This window comes from Lipophrys pholis, assembly GCF_963383615.2.
Source record: "Lipophrys pholis genome assembly, chromosome: 17".
NCBI lineage: Eukaryota > Metazoa > Chordata > Actinopteri > Blenniiformes > Blenniidae > Lipophrys > Lipophrys pholis.
Genome location: NC_137643.1, coordinates 7,183,356 through 7,201,453, shown reverse-complemented (window position 1 = coordinate 7,201,453; position 18,098 = coordinate 7,183,356). Strand labels below are relative to the sequence as shown.

Below are 18,098 nucleotides of genomic sequence, written 5' to 3'. Positions count from 1 at the left end.
TACAGGCTTTCAGGTTTTCCTTGAATGCAGATCATCAATTCCAAATGCAAACACAGACAGATGGGTAATCTAGTGTAATCCACAAAAGAAGTTTTTGGGCTGTTGGAGTAAGCTGTATCACCCTGAGAAAACCCACAGAGGAAGGACATGCAAACCAGGGACCATCTCGCCATGACAGGACAGCTAACCACTACACCACCCTGTAGCCCCCGGGGACACTGTGTGTTTGTCCTTAATGCCAGATTATTTGAGTCATGTTTTGTATAAACTAATTACTGCTTAGACATGCAGGATTCGGTCGCTTGATTAGAGCAGCCTGATGCAGACACAAAAGCCCTTGCTCTGCACGCAGCCTGAAATAGGTTTTGTGCCATCATCAGGACAAATTTGCCCTCTGTATAGGACACAGTGGCAGTTTCCTGTGTTGTGTGTGTTTACGTGTCTGTGTCTGTGTGATTGATGTCCTCAGACGAGTGGAAATCACACAGAGATGAGGGCAGCCTGCAGGATGGGGGAGAAGAGGGGCAGTTGATGTTTTCCGCTGATGTGTGCATCAGTAGGGTGGAGATGAAGCATATAAATTTAGAGGAGCGATGGTTGTGATCCAGCGCACCACGTTGCAACCAGCAGGTAAGACGACGGCCTCTACTCGGTGCACATATGCTACCAGCAGAAGCGCTTGCACAGAAATGTTCGATGACATCGTCGATTTACTTTTTTGCAGCACTTTACCAAGCACCATGGAAGCATCCATCAAGACCCTCGTCGCCCAGTTCAAGATATACGCTGGGAAAGACGGATCCGCCTGCACACTGAGCAAAGATGAGTTCTGCAACCTGGTGACCACTCAGCTCCCCAACTATGTCAAGGTATGCTTCTTAAATGGTTGACATTCTTAGACACTGAGTCCCTCCAGGCAGGCATTGAAGAACTAGTTTGTTGTGCAAATGAAGGTGTCACACACTTTCGACGGGTCATTTTACTGACAAATTAGGGAGTTTATCGCTTTTTGCATATGTAGTGTCCACTGGCCTTCTCCCTTCACAACACATCTGTCTTTGCCACCTTTTGTTGTGTCGCTAAGTACTGTAGTACTGAAGGATGGGGTGCACATGTGACCTACAGTTCAATTTTTTATATTTGTAAGGTATTTCATTGTCTATAGTATTCCATAAATTGATTAAATGTAATATTCTCTCCATAAAGCAGTATCTCCAACATCTAAGGTATGCTGACGTGCACATGCCAGTTATGAGGCTGCGATATTCAATTCAAAGTGACTTTAAATGAAGAAAAGCTAAATTTGGAATACTGCAGCTATCAAATGTGATTATTGGTGCTTTTCAGAAATGTGATGAACTGATTCAGTCCTTGTGAGTATAATGTGCATTGTTTTGTTTTATTGACGTTTTTAAAGTTACAAAATCACTTATAGATATATTTTCATCATTATATGTTAAGAGTACCTGTATTGATATTTACATCAGTTTTGTATTGAAACTCTATATGTTTTCAGTATGTTGGTATCATTTTGAACATCTTGGACTAAAGAGCACCTTGTTTATTTAGCTATTCATGTATCTATGTTACTTTTGTGTAATCTAACTACTGTTTAATGTTTTGCACATGTTCAAAAAAAAAAAGATCTCATGCATCCAATCAATATATTTTTACACTGATCTAATGTGGCAAACCTTGATCATCACTAGCTGCTGCTCAGTTTTATTCTTCGCCATAACCATTAGGTGGCAGGACAGTCTTTCACTGCGCTGGATGCTGCTCTTCAGGGCCACTTTTTAATCACCCGGGTTTCTCCTGACTCCACAGAGCAGCGACACCGGGGCGATCGACAAGCTCATGAGCTCCCAGGACGAGAACAATGACGGGGAGCTGACCTTCTCCGAGTTCTGGAAGCTGATTGGGCAGCTGGCGTGCGAGAAGGAGGGAGGCCTCAGTTAGCCTGTTGTCGCCTGTCACTTGTGGCGTTGAGCCAGTCGTGCACCAGCAACCCTCTCAGTTTAGGCCGTAAACTGACGGGCGCTTGAATTCTCTTAACGCTCCACCAGTTCCACATGTGAACGTCATCTGTTAACCGTTTGTTGATCGCAGAGGGGACTTTGAATTAAAGGCTTCATTGTCTCGACTCCTCAGCCAACGCGCCGGCTCCTGTCATTCATTCACCACATTATATGATGTCCAGCCACCCACATTTGAGGAGGAGTGTATTACAGCCTTGATTTAGGGGCTTGTAATCCTATAGTCACTACTGCTGCCACTGCTACACCTTCCAGCCCATATCTAGTTCCATAGAGCTTCATAATGACTCTGCAAAGCTGCCTGTCCAGGCATTAAACAGCAAAGTTCTTTACTGTCTGTCAATGAGGCCTCATGCAAAAAGGAAACCAGAGCCAAATACATCCCATTAAACTGGAGGGATAGTTATTGTTTTTACAGCATCGCTGCTTTTACTATTAGATTGTCCTCCTTTTAGCTGGTTATACTTGGTGTTAAGGTCACTTAGTATTAATTCTTGTGTCTAGACAGAGTTATGTGCGCTGCCATGCTCCCCAGCTGTTTTATAGTCCGTAGGCCCGTTTTCGTTTTACAAGAGAAAAGGTGCTGCCAACGTGATTTTTGACAATGCGGATCTTTCTGCTGATAAGTGAGCATGAACTTTGTACCCAAATTATCCCTGCTGAAGTGCCAGCGTGGGAGGAGGGACGATGGGTACATGAGTCAGCAGCAACGCCACAGCCGGGGACAGAGCAGAGCATGGCATCCATCTTCTGAAGGCTGCGCAGGAAAGTCCCCTCACGTCGCAGTCAAACGTTTCAGCAGATAACCAGAAGATGGAAGCTTGTATCTCATCCAGCCGTGCCCCAGCAGTGAGATGGAATCTGTGCAGGATACGTTAAAAAAAAGAAAGGTTTAAAAAATTCTTTAAGGAATCTGGCATGACCGCTTTGCCTACCACCTATCCCACACTGGCTTCCCTTCAGGATGATTTCATCCCTCTTGAATGTCCAAAGTGTCATTGGGGAAAAATCTAAGGCCCCATAGAGCCTAACATAAGCCTGAGCAGCGTCATCTTGAATTTTCAAATTTCTATTTCCTTTCACGATTACATATATTTAATTACTCTAAAGCAAGGGTGTCAAAGTCATTATAGTTGGAGGGACTCAGATTAATCTCAATGAGGCAGACTGGTGAAAAATAGCATAAAAACCTATAAATCATTCAAATTAGTTTTCATGCCACGAGTAAAAACGTCCTATTCATTAAAAAAAAGAAAAAAGAAAAAGCAATCTCGAAATTATTTTCTTTCATAAGAGGCTTTTAGGAGCAAACAAAAAAAGCAAACAAACACATTCTACATTAGTATCTCCTACTGTATTTTTGAATTATATTTAAAAATGCAACAAATGGTTCTTGTGGCTTGTTTGAGCAAATTTCAGACTCATCTATTCTACCAGTGACGGGTGAATACGTGTCTTCTCAATTTGTATGATCTTTGCAGCCGTCAGCGTGCCTCTATTAATTCTGTCTCACAGTTTATCTTTGATGCTACTTCACTGCAGTAGTGAGGGTTTTTTTTACCCGTGCACTTTGATTTTAAACTGGTACAGGCTCGGTGTGTGTCTACCTGGGGGGCACCACAGGGCTCCAATGACGGCCAGAAAATGAAATTTGGTAGTTCAGAAGATGCATTTTCCATGACATATATTATGATTAAATTGATAGATACTTTTATTTTATTTATTTATTTGTTTCTTTCTTTCTTTTTTGCTTTAAATACAAAATTTGTTGTGAATGTACATGGAGACTATTTCAGATTGTCTTGAGGTAAGTTGACCATGGCGGAAGTACATCCAGGACAGGTCACCAATCGATGACGGGGCAAAATCAGCGAGGCAGACAGTCAGGCATGCTCATATTAAAATTGATGGGTAATTAAAGATCACCAGTTGGCAAAAATGCATGGATCTGTACTGTGGGAACAAAACCAGAGGTACCTGGGGAACATCCACTTGAGGTACTTTTTTATTTCTCATGGATTCAAACATCTGTGAAAATGATAAATAATTGAATTCTAGGTAAACATATCAGATAAATATTTTACTTGTATTGAAAATATGAGCAAGTATTTTTTACACTATCAAAGGTCATCCTGCATGCCGCACTAAATCCTCAGGTGGGCCTTTGAGGCCCCCCAGGCCACATGTTTGGACACCCCCAGTCCAAGATATTTGTCTCTTCAACAACAAACAGATGTGCCTGTTTTTCAGACACCTCCTCCCTTACAAAGGATTATAACAGTCTGGGTAATGGTTGTTCTCTCAATCTCAAAGTTTTTCCTCCCTCCTCATCTAATAATTGAAATAGTTTGGAGAGATGAAGTAATCCCAGTCCCACCCGCCCTGTCTCCTCGTCCCTGCAGCACATGAAGCCTCCTGAAGCCCGAGAGAGTTGGCTGAAACCGAGCAAATCACACATGACGTGAAACAGCTGGCCCGTGAGCCAAACATAATTCATATAAAAAAAAAAAATTGACACACAAACTTTGAATGTTTTCATACGTTTTCACTCCCCTAGTCTTTTTTTTTTTTTTTTAATTAGAAACGAGGGTCACGCTCTTCCACATTCCCACTTCTCCCCTCGCGCTCTTCCAGGTACACGCCCTTTGACTCGCGAGGGGGAAAAGTTTTAAGGACAGAAAAAAAAAAAACCTAAATCACGGAAGAGATTCTGCAGTCCTACTAGTTTGGCAAGTTCCCTCAGCTCAAAGCAGCGCAGAAAGGCGGAGAAGAGCGCACAAAGTCACTTTTGCGCACATTTTAAACGCTTCTCTTGTCCCGCAGACCGTAAACGGTGAGTCCAACGCGTCTTTTTGGATTCTTTCTCGTTTACGCTTCGTTCAAGCAGCTTGTTTGCTCATCGGGTTTTTTTTTTTTTTTTTTTTTTGCCACGTTTCGATGAACTCCTGCAAGAAGAGCTATCCCATGAAACCTGGCGGCTGTTCTGACTGCAGGACTGTTTCAATGACTCTGGACATTTGAAACTCACGTTGCACTCTGATCTTTACTTCCAACACTTTTAGGAACGTTTGCTTTTTCTTTTTTCTTTTTGCGTTGGAGTTTTTTTTGTTGCGGGTTTATCTGCGGTGTGTGGATTTCATACGCTCTCTCTGTATTTTTTCCCCTTGTAAAGATATTTGATAAGTTGTAAATTAGTTGTCAAGTGATCATTTGCAAACAGCCTGTTTAAAAAAGTGACAGAAGTTTGAACGGAGCGCAGTCAGCGGCCCCCTGGGTCGCGCGTAAAAGCGCATTTATCAGTCGAATTACGTGAATTTTGTGCATAATATAACTTTTCTTTAAATAAACAGGCCCGCACAGTGGTCAAAGTGTCTTCCAGGGAAGATTTAGTAAACTATGTCTTCTGCGCTTCCTCCAGCACTGCGTGGCAGCGTTGCAACGTGCCTGTGGTGTTAATGAGTCCTGGTGGAAACCTGGATCTTCTTATGTCCATATTTTGTTTATTTATTTATTTACTTCTAAGCTGGCTGACGAGTTTCATGAAGGACGGTCGCTGTACGTCTGTTCGCCGCAATTTACTGCCACAACCTAACTTGTTCCTCTGTTAATATTTTATGCCACACTAGCGGTAGTATTGTCATTACTCTGCGCACATACCGTATCACATTCGCCCATTTGGAAACGCAACACTCAATCTCCTTTGGGCTCCGCAGGGGGAAACGGGAAACCTCGGGTTGTAGGCCTGTATATTTAATTATTTGCGCAGTTATTTTGAGCGCTTTTAAGGCAAATAACTGGGATTGGTTTGTCTCAAGTTGGACACGATGGAGCTCTGACGTGGTTTCGGTCTTGAAGTGTTGAATTCATTTGTCTAATTTAGGAGAGTTTGAAGTCTGAGGGATGTCATCCAAGCGCTTCCACCTTAAGACAGGGGCCAGTGTAAATAATGAATGTGAGAATGGATAGAAATGTCACTTCAAGAGCAGCAGAAATGCCTTTGAGTGTATTTTGGGGTTATAAGACGCACTGAGAGACGTTAAGGCAGCAGTGGGTGTGTCACCTGTGCAGGAAAAAAACCCGGCTAATATAACAAAAACTAACTTCAGCACTTGTTTTTTTAGAGATGTGCACATTGAACTTCATTATAATGCTACAAAACAATATGAATGTGATTTTAGTGACTTCTGTTTCCACAATCGAAGGCAACATGTTCCGTGTGCTTTCATGCAAAGCTGCTGTTGTTTGGTGCCCATGTGGTGGCACACTGGGTCGGACAGTTAAAAAGCAGTAGGTCATCTGCACAATCTGAAGGGGGGGGTCGAGTGAAATATTAGATTTTAATGGCTCTATGCTGTCACAGCTCATTGTCACCTCCAGGTGTAATGAGACTAACAGGCACAGTCCTAATTGGCCCTGTTTGCTGGAGGTGGCTCCTGTAGGGAAATTGCTCATGTGAGGCCTGCTTGAGACCAACGTGCACTTTAGTAATTGAGATATTGGGGAAGGTGGCTGTAAATTACAGCAAAGAGCCCACAATGTGTTTTTCCCGAATGTGTATCTTGATCTTTGCTCAGTAGCATTTGAATACTGAAGCTGACCGACGGGTACACAAGAACACAGTCCTATCGTCTCGCTGCTTTGGGGCAACATGACTCGGAGTTGGCTTGTAAATTCCTGTCTAAGTGATCTCCACAGACAGCAATGAATGGAATTCCTGCAAAACATGTGTCACCTACTGGCATGTTACACTTTGAGCAATGTCTTCGGATTGTTTGTGCATCTGTGTAGATCCTAATTCTCGATTATCTCTCTGTCAAACTGAGGAAGACTAGAGAATATTTGTGCACGCATAGAAGGCAGCTGCCGACGTCTAACAAGAGAGTGATAATCAACAACAAGCCTACAGGTTTGAGGATGGTGACATGAGAAAACAAAGGGGGCAGAATAAGCACACAAATGAGACTTAGGCAGGTAAAGAAAAAATGGCGCTCAGAAAAAAACCAGGGCAAAATAAACTTGGCATGATGGCAAAAGTAAGAGAAAGGGAGGGAGGGACGAGCAGACAGGGACTAGGTAATCCCTTAGGTAACCTGAAGCCCAGTCCCCTCGGTGGCTTCAAGAGATCAGATGACCTATCAAAGATCAGAACTTCCATTGTGTATCACAGCTTGTCTCTCAATCAGACTCCCTCTCACCCTCTCCACTTATCTCACGTCACCATCCCTCGCTTATTGCGGTTCTAGACCCAACACCTGAAACGAAAGGCCTTTCTGGGACAGAAGGAGATCCTCAGCTTTATTTTCCACTGCATGAGCCTGTTACTTAATATTGCTTTAAATATTCTGCAACACAGAACATCACCTTTACAACAGTGGGCTGTCTTTTTATTTGTCCACCCATATGTATGTTTGTGCATCTGTCTATCTATTATCATTCTTTTTTTTCCTCCCTTTTCACAGAGAGAAGAGTCATGGAGTGTGCCATTCAGACCATTGTGAAGGTCTTCCTGAAGTCGGCCAAGGGGAAGGACGGTCTACAAAAGAAAGATTTCCATGGCCTTGTCAAGTCCCAGTTCAGCAACATCCTCTTGGTTAGGAAATCATTATTGAGCCTCTTTGAATTGTCGCCATCTCGTGAATTATGTAACACCCGTACAAAGAAGCACACATTAGTCTCCTATTAGCACTGATCAGTCTCAACCTTTCCACATTTTTACCATATGAATTGTGGCTGAATGACGGTGTAATATACAGAGAGTGAATGGGAAAAGTGATCCAATATGATAGAATGACATTCACCAGCATCATAATGTAAACTGATCCACTGATAGAGAGTCATTTACTAATTGTGTATGGTGTTTTCGCCACTGCGTCCAGGTAGAGTTACTCCCGATGATTACGCTTGATTGTCTCATGGTTGTGTTTGCCTATTCCCAGGACACAGACTCCAAGGAGGCGGTCAGTAACATGGGCAAGGACCTGGACGCCAACAAGGACGGCAAAGTGGGATTTGATGAGTACATGAAGCTCGTCGGCTATTTGGCGTGCTCGCTCAGCGAGCAGCGCTGCCTCGCCAACGAGGAGCAAGCTCCAAGTTCAAATGCTACCTCTGAACAAGCGGCACCGAGCGGCACCGATAAAGCTGAGGAGACGCCCGAGGCAAACGCAAAGCCTGAAGCAAATGAGCAGAAAGAGAATGCGGCAGCAAAGATGGAGTTGAAGGCGGAAGCAAAGGTGGAGGGGGAGACGCAGCCTGAGCCAGCGAAGGAAGAGCCTGCAGCCGGAGGGGCAGCCGGAGTGGCAGCCGGAGTGGCAGCCGGGGTGGCCGGAGCAGCAAGCGCACTCGCAGCCGCAGCTGAAAACGCAGTTGAAGCTGCAGTGACGGCAGCAGCAGAGGCGGTGAAGTCAGAAGAAGCGACGGTAGAAGTGGTAGTAAAAGAAGACGGGAAGCTGGAGGAGGAAACAGCAAAGGTGGTGGAAGAGGCAGAGAAGCTGGCGGCGGCTGTGGAGGGAGAAGTGGAGAAGAAAACGGAGGAGGCGACCTCATAATGGACAATTCATTCCTTCAAACCCCCCCCCCCCAAAAAAAATACACTCTACACATTTACAATCAACACTACACAAAACAGCACAAATATTGCCAAAACTAGTTGAAAAAGCCACTAATATTTCTTTTTACAAAACCACTTTGTCGCACAAAATATTGGTCAAAGTTCAAACACTACAAGCCCAGATCGGAAAACACTCAAGTCCTGACATATGATAATTGTTGTACCTGACAGTAGAAATGTTGCTTTTGTACTACTATTTACCACTATGTTCATACATGTACAGCATGTGCATTACAATATATAGCACATATACCTCATTATGAGAATATCCTATCGTAGCATGCCGACATACGCTATCAGGCTGCATCCCTGTGAAAACTTAACTGCAAAGTGTGATCTTCATTGCACACGTGTCCAAAAGGTTGCTATATGTCGACACACCACTGCTCTTGTTTTTATTCCCTTCTGCATCGTGCAGCTTGGCATTACTTACCCGCTTGGCCTTTGGTGCTGGATGCTAATGTCTCACAAGACTAGAAATATGCAAATGAGCTTAACAACCAAGCTCTGTATGAGAAGAATAATACCACTGTTAAAAAAAACAAAAACAAAAGAATTTGAAGCCACGAACTGCAGCCGTTTACCTGAGCTTAACACAATCCCTAAAAATGGCAGGAGACGGCTAACTTGGCTCTGATACGTCCAATCTCAAAGCATCTATGAAGCTTTATAATTGTTTATGTTTCAGAAATGATGTTTTGTAAAATAAAAGGATAAAATGCACCACAAGTGCAAGAAGCAGGCTAGATGCTTCTTTGCAGTGTTTTTGCGGAGCCCAATTTTTAACCAGACTGGCAAAGAGAGAGTGGTAATAATCTTCTCATTGTGCACGTTATAATGAAAAAAAAAAAGTCTCTTTTCATTAAATGGGTGCATGATACTGCTTCCTTTTTTTTAACCCAGTGCTGTGGAGCTGATTTAGCATGACAATAAACAGTTTTGTTGAAGCTTTGCGTTACTTCTGCTCAACCTTCATGCAGTATTTGTTCTAAATTTCCCATCACACCCTGCTCTTTCTCTCTCTGTTTCATGGGCTGTCGGCGTCTGTCTCACTGTAGATCCGAGGAAAGTTTCCTTCATCAAGCTTTGTAGTCGTAAAGGGGAGAGCTGGAAATTAATTTGTCATGGTTCAGGGATGACTCCTCACCAAACGAGCCAGTGTTGTCGGGCTGGTGATTAGAGCAGGTCAGAATAAGGTGTTCATGTTTCCTAATCCACGAGGATTGGAGGCAGAAGACGCCAAGAAACCTAGAACAGTCACTTGGCAGGGATATTTCTTTCTCCATCAGGGACGGGGTTGTTGCTGTGTATTTGAAACCCACTGCAGGTTGTACTTCTCAAACCACTAGGTGTTGGACAGCACATTATCCAGAGTGAACCTTGGTAGCAGTGGACAGAGGAGAGTGACAAGAAAATGTCTCAGCAGAAACTCAACCTGTGTTTTGGAGGCGCACTTCAAAATTGCTCATCATTTGCTTGTTGTTTTCTGCTGGATTAGGCACCAGCTCTTAAGTCCTTTGTGTGTGTGTGTCTGTGTGTGTGTGTGTTTGTCAGTCACACCCATGTACAGTTTAAAGACCCTGCTTGACCTGCAACTGGATCCTTGTGCACCAGGCATTGGGGAAACTACTGGATTAGGCGTTTGATGGGTAACACATACTGGGGCGCAATTACACGAAAGTAATCCCAGGCTGCAGTGAAGCTGCCCATCAGATTAGGGGGTAGTATCAAGGAGATCATCATTAGAGGTTGTGCTTTTTTTTTTTCTTTTCTTTTTTTTAAGTGAAAATAAATACTGAGCCATCACTATGAATCATTTTGGTGTAGTCTTGTACAACAGGCTAATATTAAGATGCTGCATGCTGTCAGATTGTACCATTATATTACAAATATTGTGACCTTTGTTTAATTTCTACCAGGCCTTTTCTATATTTAACTTTCAAGACCATGTCTAACTCTCATTTGGACCACTATGGAGATCACTTGAAAATGTTTAGGGTTTTTTTTGCCACATTATAAGCAATTTGCCGATTAGAATTTAATGACTTGTAAATTGTCGCGTCATCAATGATGCAGGCTGGAGGAACTCAGCTTGTGTTGCATGCTCGCTGCATCGTGGGTCTACAACGGCCAGCTGCAAAGTGCTAGTAGACACTCTGCTAAACGTGCACTGTAACAGCACTTGGCACATCAAACAGTAACTTGCAAGACAAATAACCTCTTGTCATGTGATTGACCTGCCGTACTGCAACACTCCCATTATGAATACTCACAGTACATTACATTTCCTGCTATTACTAACAAACCTATCGGACACTTTGGGTTTTTTAGACTGCTTTATTATCTCGTTCATTAAAATATATGTAGTTTTTTATATAACAAAATACTTTTAGGTACTTTTGTAAGAACAGTCTTACACTCAGCATTATCTTTACTGATATATTTACCGTCTTTTCCATTATCACACCAACATGGGTTGTGATATCATACAGTAGGGTGGATGAAGCAAAAATCCCTTTACTGATGTGATAAAACGGCTCTACTTGCACTACGAACAGTTTCATGTATTTTCAGTTGAGTTTCCTGCACATCATCTGGATCTTATCACAGTAAAGCCTGTATTTGAGTTGATGTGAAATAGCAGAGACCCATAGGAGCTGCATTTTTCCATCAAAGAAGTTGGACGGTCTGTGCTCGCAGTTCTGTTGCTGTCCCATTGTGTAAACCACACCCAACCTTAACTCATGCAGATTAAAAACATGCTGGAACCAAGCAGAGCAGATTTACAGCAGGGAGTGTTTGCGAGCCAGATTTCTATTGCCACACAATAAGTCTCATTCAGTGTGAGACTCCGTTGATGAAGATGAAAGCTTGTGCTAAGAAGCCTTGAAGCAGATACAATAAGAGTGTATACAAGTGTTTTTAAGGCTCATTGGGTAAATTGTTTGTGATTATAGGGCCTCTCCCAGGATGTCGTGCAGGCTTTTATCAATTTACGTATTGCCTGCCAAGTGCTGCAAAGTATGTGTGTGCTTTACAGTTGGACATAGTCCATGGTCATGTCCAGTAAACTTCAACATGCTTAATATTACTATTTCTTATGTAACGCTGTATCTGTATTTTTTTTATTTTTAATTTTTTTGCTTATTCTAGCCAACGTGTATCAGGTGATATTGAATAAAACTGTGACAATACACAATTTTTGTGTATGGCTCGCTCATTCAGTTAAAAATCCAGGTATCGAGTGTGATGAGGAGAGGAAGTGAGAGAAAACACCTGCCAGGACAAGGAGGTGGGGTTGTTGGGGTGGAGTGGGTGTGGGGGGGGGGGGGGGGGGGGGGCGGGGGGGGGCAGAGTAAGAGGGTGAAGGAGTTTGTGGAGGGAGGCGACGAGAGGGAGAAGGCGGAGGGAGAGGACCAGGTGATATTTAAGCCACTGGCAAACTCTCTCCCCATCCATCTCTGCCTTGGCTTCATCCTCTGCACCTCTTTAAAGACAAAGGAGGCCGTCCATCAACACTCAGGTAAGACAGTCGACCTGCTGCTGCTGCTGCTGCTGCTCCACGCAACTTTCTCTTTTACATCTCCTCTGGGTGTTTTTGCAAATTAAATGATTTTATCAGCTGTGTGATTGCAGTGAAGAACAGTAAAGCACCCTGGATTGTGGGTATTCAACGAATTGTACAAGTCACATGGTGTCTTTTTGGTGATAACTTAAATATATTTTAAAAAATCATTGATGATAGTTGATGCATAAGGCAAATATGGAAACAAGTGAAGCGAACAGGCTGATCTAGCCGAGATGTGGTTGGAAATGACAATATGCATGCATTTATTTACAAGCTGGATCTACAGAAACATTGGCACCCAGATTCCTCATGCTTTGTGAAGCTTATTTACAAACTCTCTGATGTTATACATCACTCAACATCTGTGTTGATCCACCTGTATGATTACATAATTCATATGCATCCATACCATACTCAATATTGTGTTACTGACAGCATTTTGGTCCCCATGGTTTCCTATTGTATTGTGTCAGTCAGTGAGACAGATGACCCCTATAGATTTTCCAGTTAAGCGGCTTTGGTGTCCTCTGGCCTTCTCCTTTGTCTCCGCTGCCTGCAGCCCTGACCTCTCTGGTACAAAGCTCGACAGCGTGATGAGACGCAATAAGCGGTGACTGACATTAACGTCGCAGCCTCCTTTTGTAATAATAGTTAATAAATCATGCACAAGGACATTGGGGGATCGATTGTGTCCCTCCGTGTTTTGTGTGCCGTTACATTGGCCTCAACATGATGCTGAAGTCTATGTTTATATTTGTAGGTAGCTGCATTTTAAATTTGAGCGTGGAAGTTGAACGTGTGCGAGCGAGCGTGGAAGTAAATGCTCTCATCGCCACGCACTAGTTGGTGTATGGCACCTCAGGTTACTCGCCCCCTTAGTTTCTGAATGTGATTACCAGACGAGTGTTATGTTTCACTTCTGGTTTCCATTTTGAAGCATAAGACAGTGACATGGCTGGTAGACGGAGACATGTTTTACACTGAAACACGTTTTCACTGATGACACAGTGTTATCCGTTACACCCATTACTATTTCAGCTCTCATCAACAATAACCAGACGGTTAAAACAATGAATTATCTGCATTTTTGTTGTTTTGTTTTTTTACCAAGTCAGTTCTTCACATTCCTTCCTCTGCATCATTGACAGTGACTTATCTGTGTCTGTGTGTGCACAGTCTCTCCACGAGTCCAGCACAAGACGCTCCAAGATGCCGGACACAATGTGTGTAAGATTGTTCAAAAAGCTTTCCCAAAGCTATCTTCCGCCTTTCCACCTCTGAAACGTAAAACCTGGCTAGGTCATACTAGCAATGACCAGTCCATCCTAAATTAGGGTTAGTAATGGGCTCTGGGTGTCATTCAACCTCTGTAGAAATGGGGAAACCCCCGCCCCGCTGCTTTAGTTTCCTTCCATCCATCATTCTACCTGTCCAGCTATCACTTTGTCTTGGAGGTGGCTTCAGCCTCGTTTGCTATGTGTCCGCCACACATGCAGCCGGGGCTGGAGCGGGCATTTTGTGGCAGCGTCTGACCTCTTGACCTGATGCCTCTTTCTAGCATGTCCAAGGAGCCCAGTTCCAACCTGGAGAGTGCCATGCAGATGCTCATAAAGACCTTCCACAAGTACTCTGGGAAGGAAGGCGACAAGTACACTCTGAGCAGGGGTGAGCTGAAGGAGCTGCTAATAGAGGAGCTGGGGACTTACTTAGGGGTAAGCGCACAATTATGGCCATACACCAACACACTCATGTCGTTTGCCAACATGCACTGCACAGGGCAAAAAGTATGCGCTCACATACTCAGGTGCACGTTTGAACAAGCCTGTGCAATCATGTGTGCCTGCACACACGTAACTGTGAGTACACATTCTTAACTCTCTGTCGCTCTCTGCCCCCCACCGACAGAGCTCCAAAGATAATGAAGCGGTCGAGAAGGTAATGAACGACTTGGACGCCAACAACGACGGGGAGGTGGACTTCACCGAGTTCATCATCCTGATGGGCGCGCTGACCGTCGCCTGCAACGACTTCTTCCTGGAGTTCAAAACAGACGACAAACCAAAAGATGAAAGTCAGTCAGCAGAGAAGAAAGATTGAATCAGTGCAAGAGACGAGGCGGCGGGGGTGGGGGGGGGGGTGGGGTAGAAAAGTGGGAGGGAGAAATGAGAACGGGGAGAAGAGGAGGAGTGAAGGAAAGAACTGTGAATCAGGAGAGACAGAGGAAAGAGGTGCTTTTTGTTTCATGCATTCTGCAAACGCTACAACTGTACAATGAAGAAGGAGGTCCAGCAGTGAGTCGGTGGGTTCGTAGAACCGGGGGGGGTGTTTTTCCTCTGCAACTGTTTCTCATACCATTTACACACACTTGACTTCATGTACACAACAGGGTATTTTTCAACAGATTTAAAGTCAGCTTTAGCAGTTTTGACCGTTTATTTCATTTAAAAAAAGGGTTTTGAAGGAAAGAAAGTTGGATATTTGCAGAAATGGATGTTTGAATATTTCTCGCACATGAATAAATTGTGACCATATATGAAGTTACTGATCATCATATTACTGTATGTACTCAGTGTTGAAAACAGGATATGTTTATCCCCTTTCTTGCACCTATTTTGTAATCCTTTTTTTTTTTTTTTTTTTGGGTAATAACCAATACTTCAAAAATAATAAACGTTACATTTAACCAACTGTATCTGGTTTCGGTTTGGTTGTGTTTGGTTCCTCATACTTTGACTGTAAAAGAATTCCTCCTGCACGAGGATTCATCAGCGTGGCTGCAAATGAATTGCTGCACCTGGAAATTAAGTTGACTGCAGAGCGGAGAAACAGTGTCAGCAAAGTGCGAGCGCATATTGGTCTGTAAGCGTTCTGTGTGCATCTGCTTGTGTGTTTGTATATTGGGAATTCCCACAGAGTAATTTGCTCCAGCTCACACATCCTGCCAACAATATCCTGCAAGTCTTGTTCCACTAGATATAAGCTGACCCAGATGTTTGACTTGGATCTGCATAGAAAACGTCTTCAAAAGAGGAAGACAGAGGGGGGGAGGGAGAAAGAGAAAGAAAAGGGGGGAGGGTGTGAGGGAAGATAATGAACGTTTGTGCACGTACACTTGTACGGGTGTGTGTGTGTGTGTGTGTGTGTGTGTGTGTGTGTGTGTGTGTGTGTGTGTGTGTGTGTGTGTGTGTGTGTGTGTGTGTGTGTGTGTGTGTGTGTGTGTGTGTGTGTGTGTGTGTGTGCGTGAATGAAGGAAAAAAGGGCAGCGAAGGCAGAGGAGGGAGCCAGTTTATGAAGTACGTCAGTCAAGTATGTAAGTTGGAAAGTTGGTGGTATAATCACAGAGGAATGCTCAAGTTGCTGTGACTGTGAACACACTCACTGTCACGCACGCACACACACACACACACACACAGATCAGAAAATCAACATGTCCTCTTCCACCTCATTGACTTTTGAAGCAGCTCGTCACTTTTAAACTACGACATTGGAAGAAATGAGAAGCAGCTGAACCACTGAGCTGAGTTCTTCTCCCCTCTGGGTGTAACTGTACTTGAACTGTGACGAGTAGAGCTGCCTCCTCTTCTTACCTGTGGCACTATCGAGAAACCGATTTGAGGTCAGCAGGCAACCGAGGGCGTGGCTCCCGCTATCAGCTTTCACTCCTGTGTTTTCCGAAAGTGTCCTCTGGTTGGCTGCTTTGAATGTTTGAGTACATTGAGCACAGCCCACAAACAGGTAACAAACTCAAAACAGCTCCGACAAATGTTAACATTGTTGTAGCCCGGGGGCCAACTGTATGAGCGTTCACAGCCTCAGTACCTGGCTTACACTTCAAAGGACCAATAAATCAGCAGTTTTTATGTAGGTTTAGAGAACATCATTGAAAGACTCGAGTGGAAAAACAGATCACACTTTTGACATCTATGATTTAAAGAGGGATATGTTTAATACCATCATATGTCAAATACATTCAAATGTGGAAGGAGTTAGTCCGATCCTTTCTAAAGTCTACTGCATTCATTTTACCACTTTGATAGTAGTACCTCTCTTTATTATATGTGTGCATTTCAAGTAGCAAGACATCTTGTTTTGATTCCTTGATGCCGTGTTTCGTCAGAGAGCAGAGGCTAATAGTCCTCCAGTAGATCACGGGCCTGTGACTGAGGTGTATCGGCTGTGAATCAAAGGGAGACATCTTACACGAGTTATGCTCGACAGCAGTTACTTAATTCTCAGTTGCACGGCCTTTTCAACCACGCCGGGGCAAACAAAAGCTGGAGGGCCTCCCGCACACGGTATCTAAAAACATGCCTGACCTTACCAGGTGAGCCGGCTCGAGCTCAGAGACAGACTCTCTTTGCTTATGTGTCACACACACACACACACAGCTGCTGCCCCGCGTGAGGAATGGAGATGAGCAACACAAAGCCGGGCCGTGTCACTTGCACCCAGTCTGAAGCATCTGATAAGGATGGCAGGAACACTTCGGTTACCAACGGGGCAGGTCAAGCGACACCCGGATGTCAAGCCACCATGTCCATCAGGCAGCGATCATGTCAAGATGACATGCAAGCCTGACGAGGGGGCAACAATCGCACGAGAGTAGGATGGCATGCACATGAGACCGACATGAAATTATTCATTCAAGTATACGGTGGCATAGGTGGCTCCAGCTCCACATCATGTGATGATTAACTCCTTTCCAGGCAGCTCGCTCTGTCTTGGGCAGAATTTGAGAAGGCCAGCTTTCCTCAGGTTCATGAAATCTATCTTGATAGGAGACCGCAGGAGGACCTTATGAGCGCCGCCAAGAATCAAGAGACATGTGAATGACGATGAACTGGCTTTCTAAATTCAGAAGAGGACAGACTTTGATCAAACGCTAGTTTTCTTCTAAAATGTGAAACATACTGATTTTTTTAAAAGGCACTTTTGTTGCTGTCAAGACAGTTCACGTTCAGATGTAAAGAGTAATGGGAATAACGACGAAGCACTCTCTGTATATTCCTTCCTTCTGCTCAAGTTTTATTTATTTTCTGTCCATGATAATAAAAGAGTGAAACTCACGTGGTTAGTGAGTTTAAACTTGCACTGACGCTGCCCTAGTTTGTCACCATAAAGTAATAAATTCACAGGAAAGTAAAAATCTACAACCTACACTCCAGTAACATTTCCTAAGGACTTGTGTTTCACTTTGCCTGTTTTAAACACCATTACATTAATTTTCACTCAAACATAAAGTTGTAGAGCTTTGTGTTTAAATTCTATTTGCACAAACTTTACCCTTCTGCTTTGATCAAAATCTTATCATGTGGAGCTACAAAGAATGAAATAGCACAGTGCAGTAACGCCACCACTTTCAGCCATAACAGTTTTAACTATTGAAAAACTGACATTACAGAAGTTTCCTTCAGCTTGTGGCTTGTTGTTCATGAAATCTGCTGTTGTCTCTCTCTTTCCTGTGCTAAAGAAGTTTTATCTTGAATGTTTTGGGACTTTTTTTTTTTATTCTGGTTCACTGGAGGTGAAGCACCTCAGTGACCTGCCCCATCACTGCAAAGATGCTATAAACCAACCAGTCACGTCATTAAGATGATTCAGAAAACCTGTTAACAATAACACATGAAGAACAACTAGTTTGTTTGAATTTTTCAGTTACTGCTCCATTACCCAGTGGGAAGCCGTGGGTGTCAGGTGTATAAACTGATGGCTCTTAAATCCAACACATATTCTGTTCTCTGTTTATTCGTAATTCGGTTTACATAGTCTCTCTGTTACAACAGTCATCTCCTGGCTTTCAGTGTTCCAACGAGCCTTGGAAATTTCACAACAATTGCAAATAACTGTGCAGTTTTCCTCTCCACAGAGAGGAAAACTCCAGCAG

At 43.5% G+C, this 18,098-nt stretch overlaps 3 protein-coding genes across 3 annotated transcripts; all 3 read left to right on the top strand.

The window, feature by feature from the left end:
• The first annotated feature begins 563 nt into the window (after nucleotides 1–563).
• On the top strand, nucleotides 564–2,155 carry s100a11 (S100 calcium binding protein A11). Its single transcript, XM_080484326.1, has 3 exons — nucleotides 564–630; nucleotides 725–869; nucleotides 1,828–2,155. The coding sequence occupies exons 2-3, from the start codon at nucleotides 741–743 to the stop codon at nucleotides 1,957–1,959; spliced, it is 261 nt and encodes an 86-aa protein (XP_080340452.1). The 5' UTR covers nucleotides 564–630; nucleotides 725–740; the 3' UTR covers nucleotides 1,960–2,155.
• A 2,696-nt stretch (nucleotides 2,156–4,851) lies between these two features.
• s100u (S100 calcium binding protein U) lies at nucleotides 4,852–11,845 on the top strand. Its single transcript, XM_080485785.1, has 3 exons — nucleotides 4,852–4,869; nucleotides 7,496–7,626; nucleotides 7,973–11,845. Exons 2-3 carry the CDS (start codon nucleotides 7,507–7,509, stop codon nucleotides 8,582–8,584), a joined length of 732 nt encoding a protein of 243 aa, XP_080341911.1. The 5' UTR covers nucleotides 4,852–4,869; nucleotides 7,496–7,506; the 3' UTR covers nucleotides 8,585–11,845.
• Nucleotides 11,846–13,408: 1,563 nt separating this feature from the next.
• On the top strand, nucleotides 13,409–14,904 carry s100s (S100 calcium binding protein S). The gene is made up of 3 exons (XM_080485714.1): nucleotides 13,409–13,437; nucleotides 13,773–13,926; nucleotides 14,120–14,904. The coding sequence occupies exons 1-3, from the start codon at nucleotides 13,424–13,426 to the stop codon at nucleotides 14,309–14,311; spliced, it is 360 nt and encodes a 119-aa protein (XP_080341840.1). The 5' UTR covers nucleotides 13,409–13,423; the 3' UTR covers nucleotides 14,312–14,904.
• Nucleotides 14,905–18,098: the final 3,194 nt, after the last annotated feature.

Excerpts from the sequence above, each read along its gene's own strand:
- s100a11 (XM_080484326.1), top strand. The coding sequence starts at position 741 with ATGGAAGCATCCATCAAGACCCTCGTCGCCCAGTTCAAGATATACGCT. Across the intron at positions 870-1,827 it reads AGCTCCCCAACTATGTCAAG|AGCAGCGACACCGGGGCGAT; the intron begins GTATGCTTCTTA and ends CTGACTCCACAG.
- s100u (XM_080485785.1), top strand. The coding sequence starts at position 7,507 with ATGGAGTGTGCCATTCAGACCATTGTGAAGGTCTTCCTGAAGTCGGCC. Across the intron at positions 7,627-7,972 it reads AGTTCAGCAACATCCTCTTG|GACACAGACTCCAAGGAGGC; the intron begins GTTAGGAAATCA and ends GCCTATTCCCAG.
- s100s (XM_080485714.1), top strand. Across the intron at positions 13,927-14,119 it reads AGCTGGGGACTTACTTAGGG|AGCTCCAAAGATAATGAAGC; the intron begins GTAAGCGCACAA and ends CCCCACCGACAG.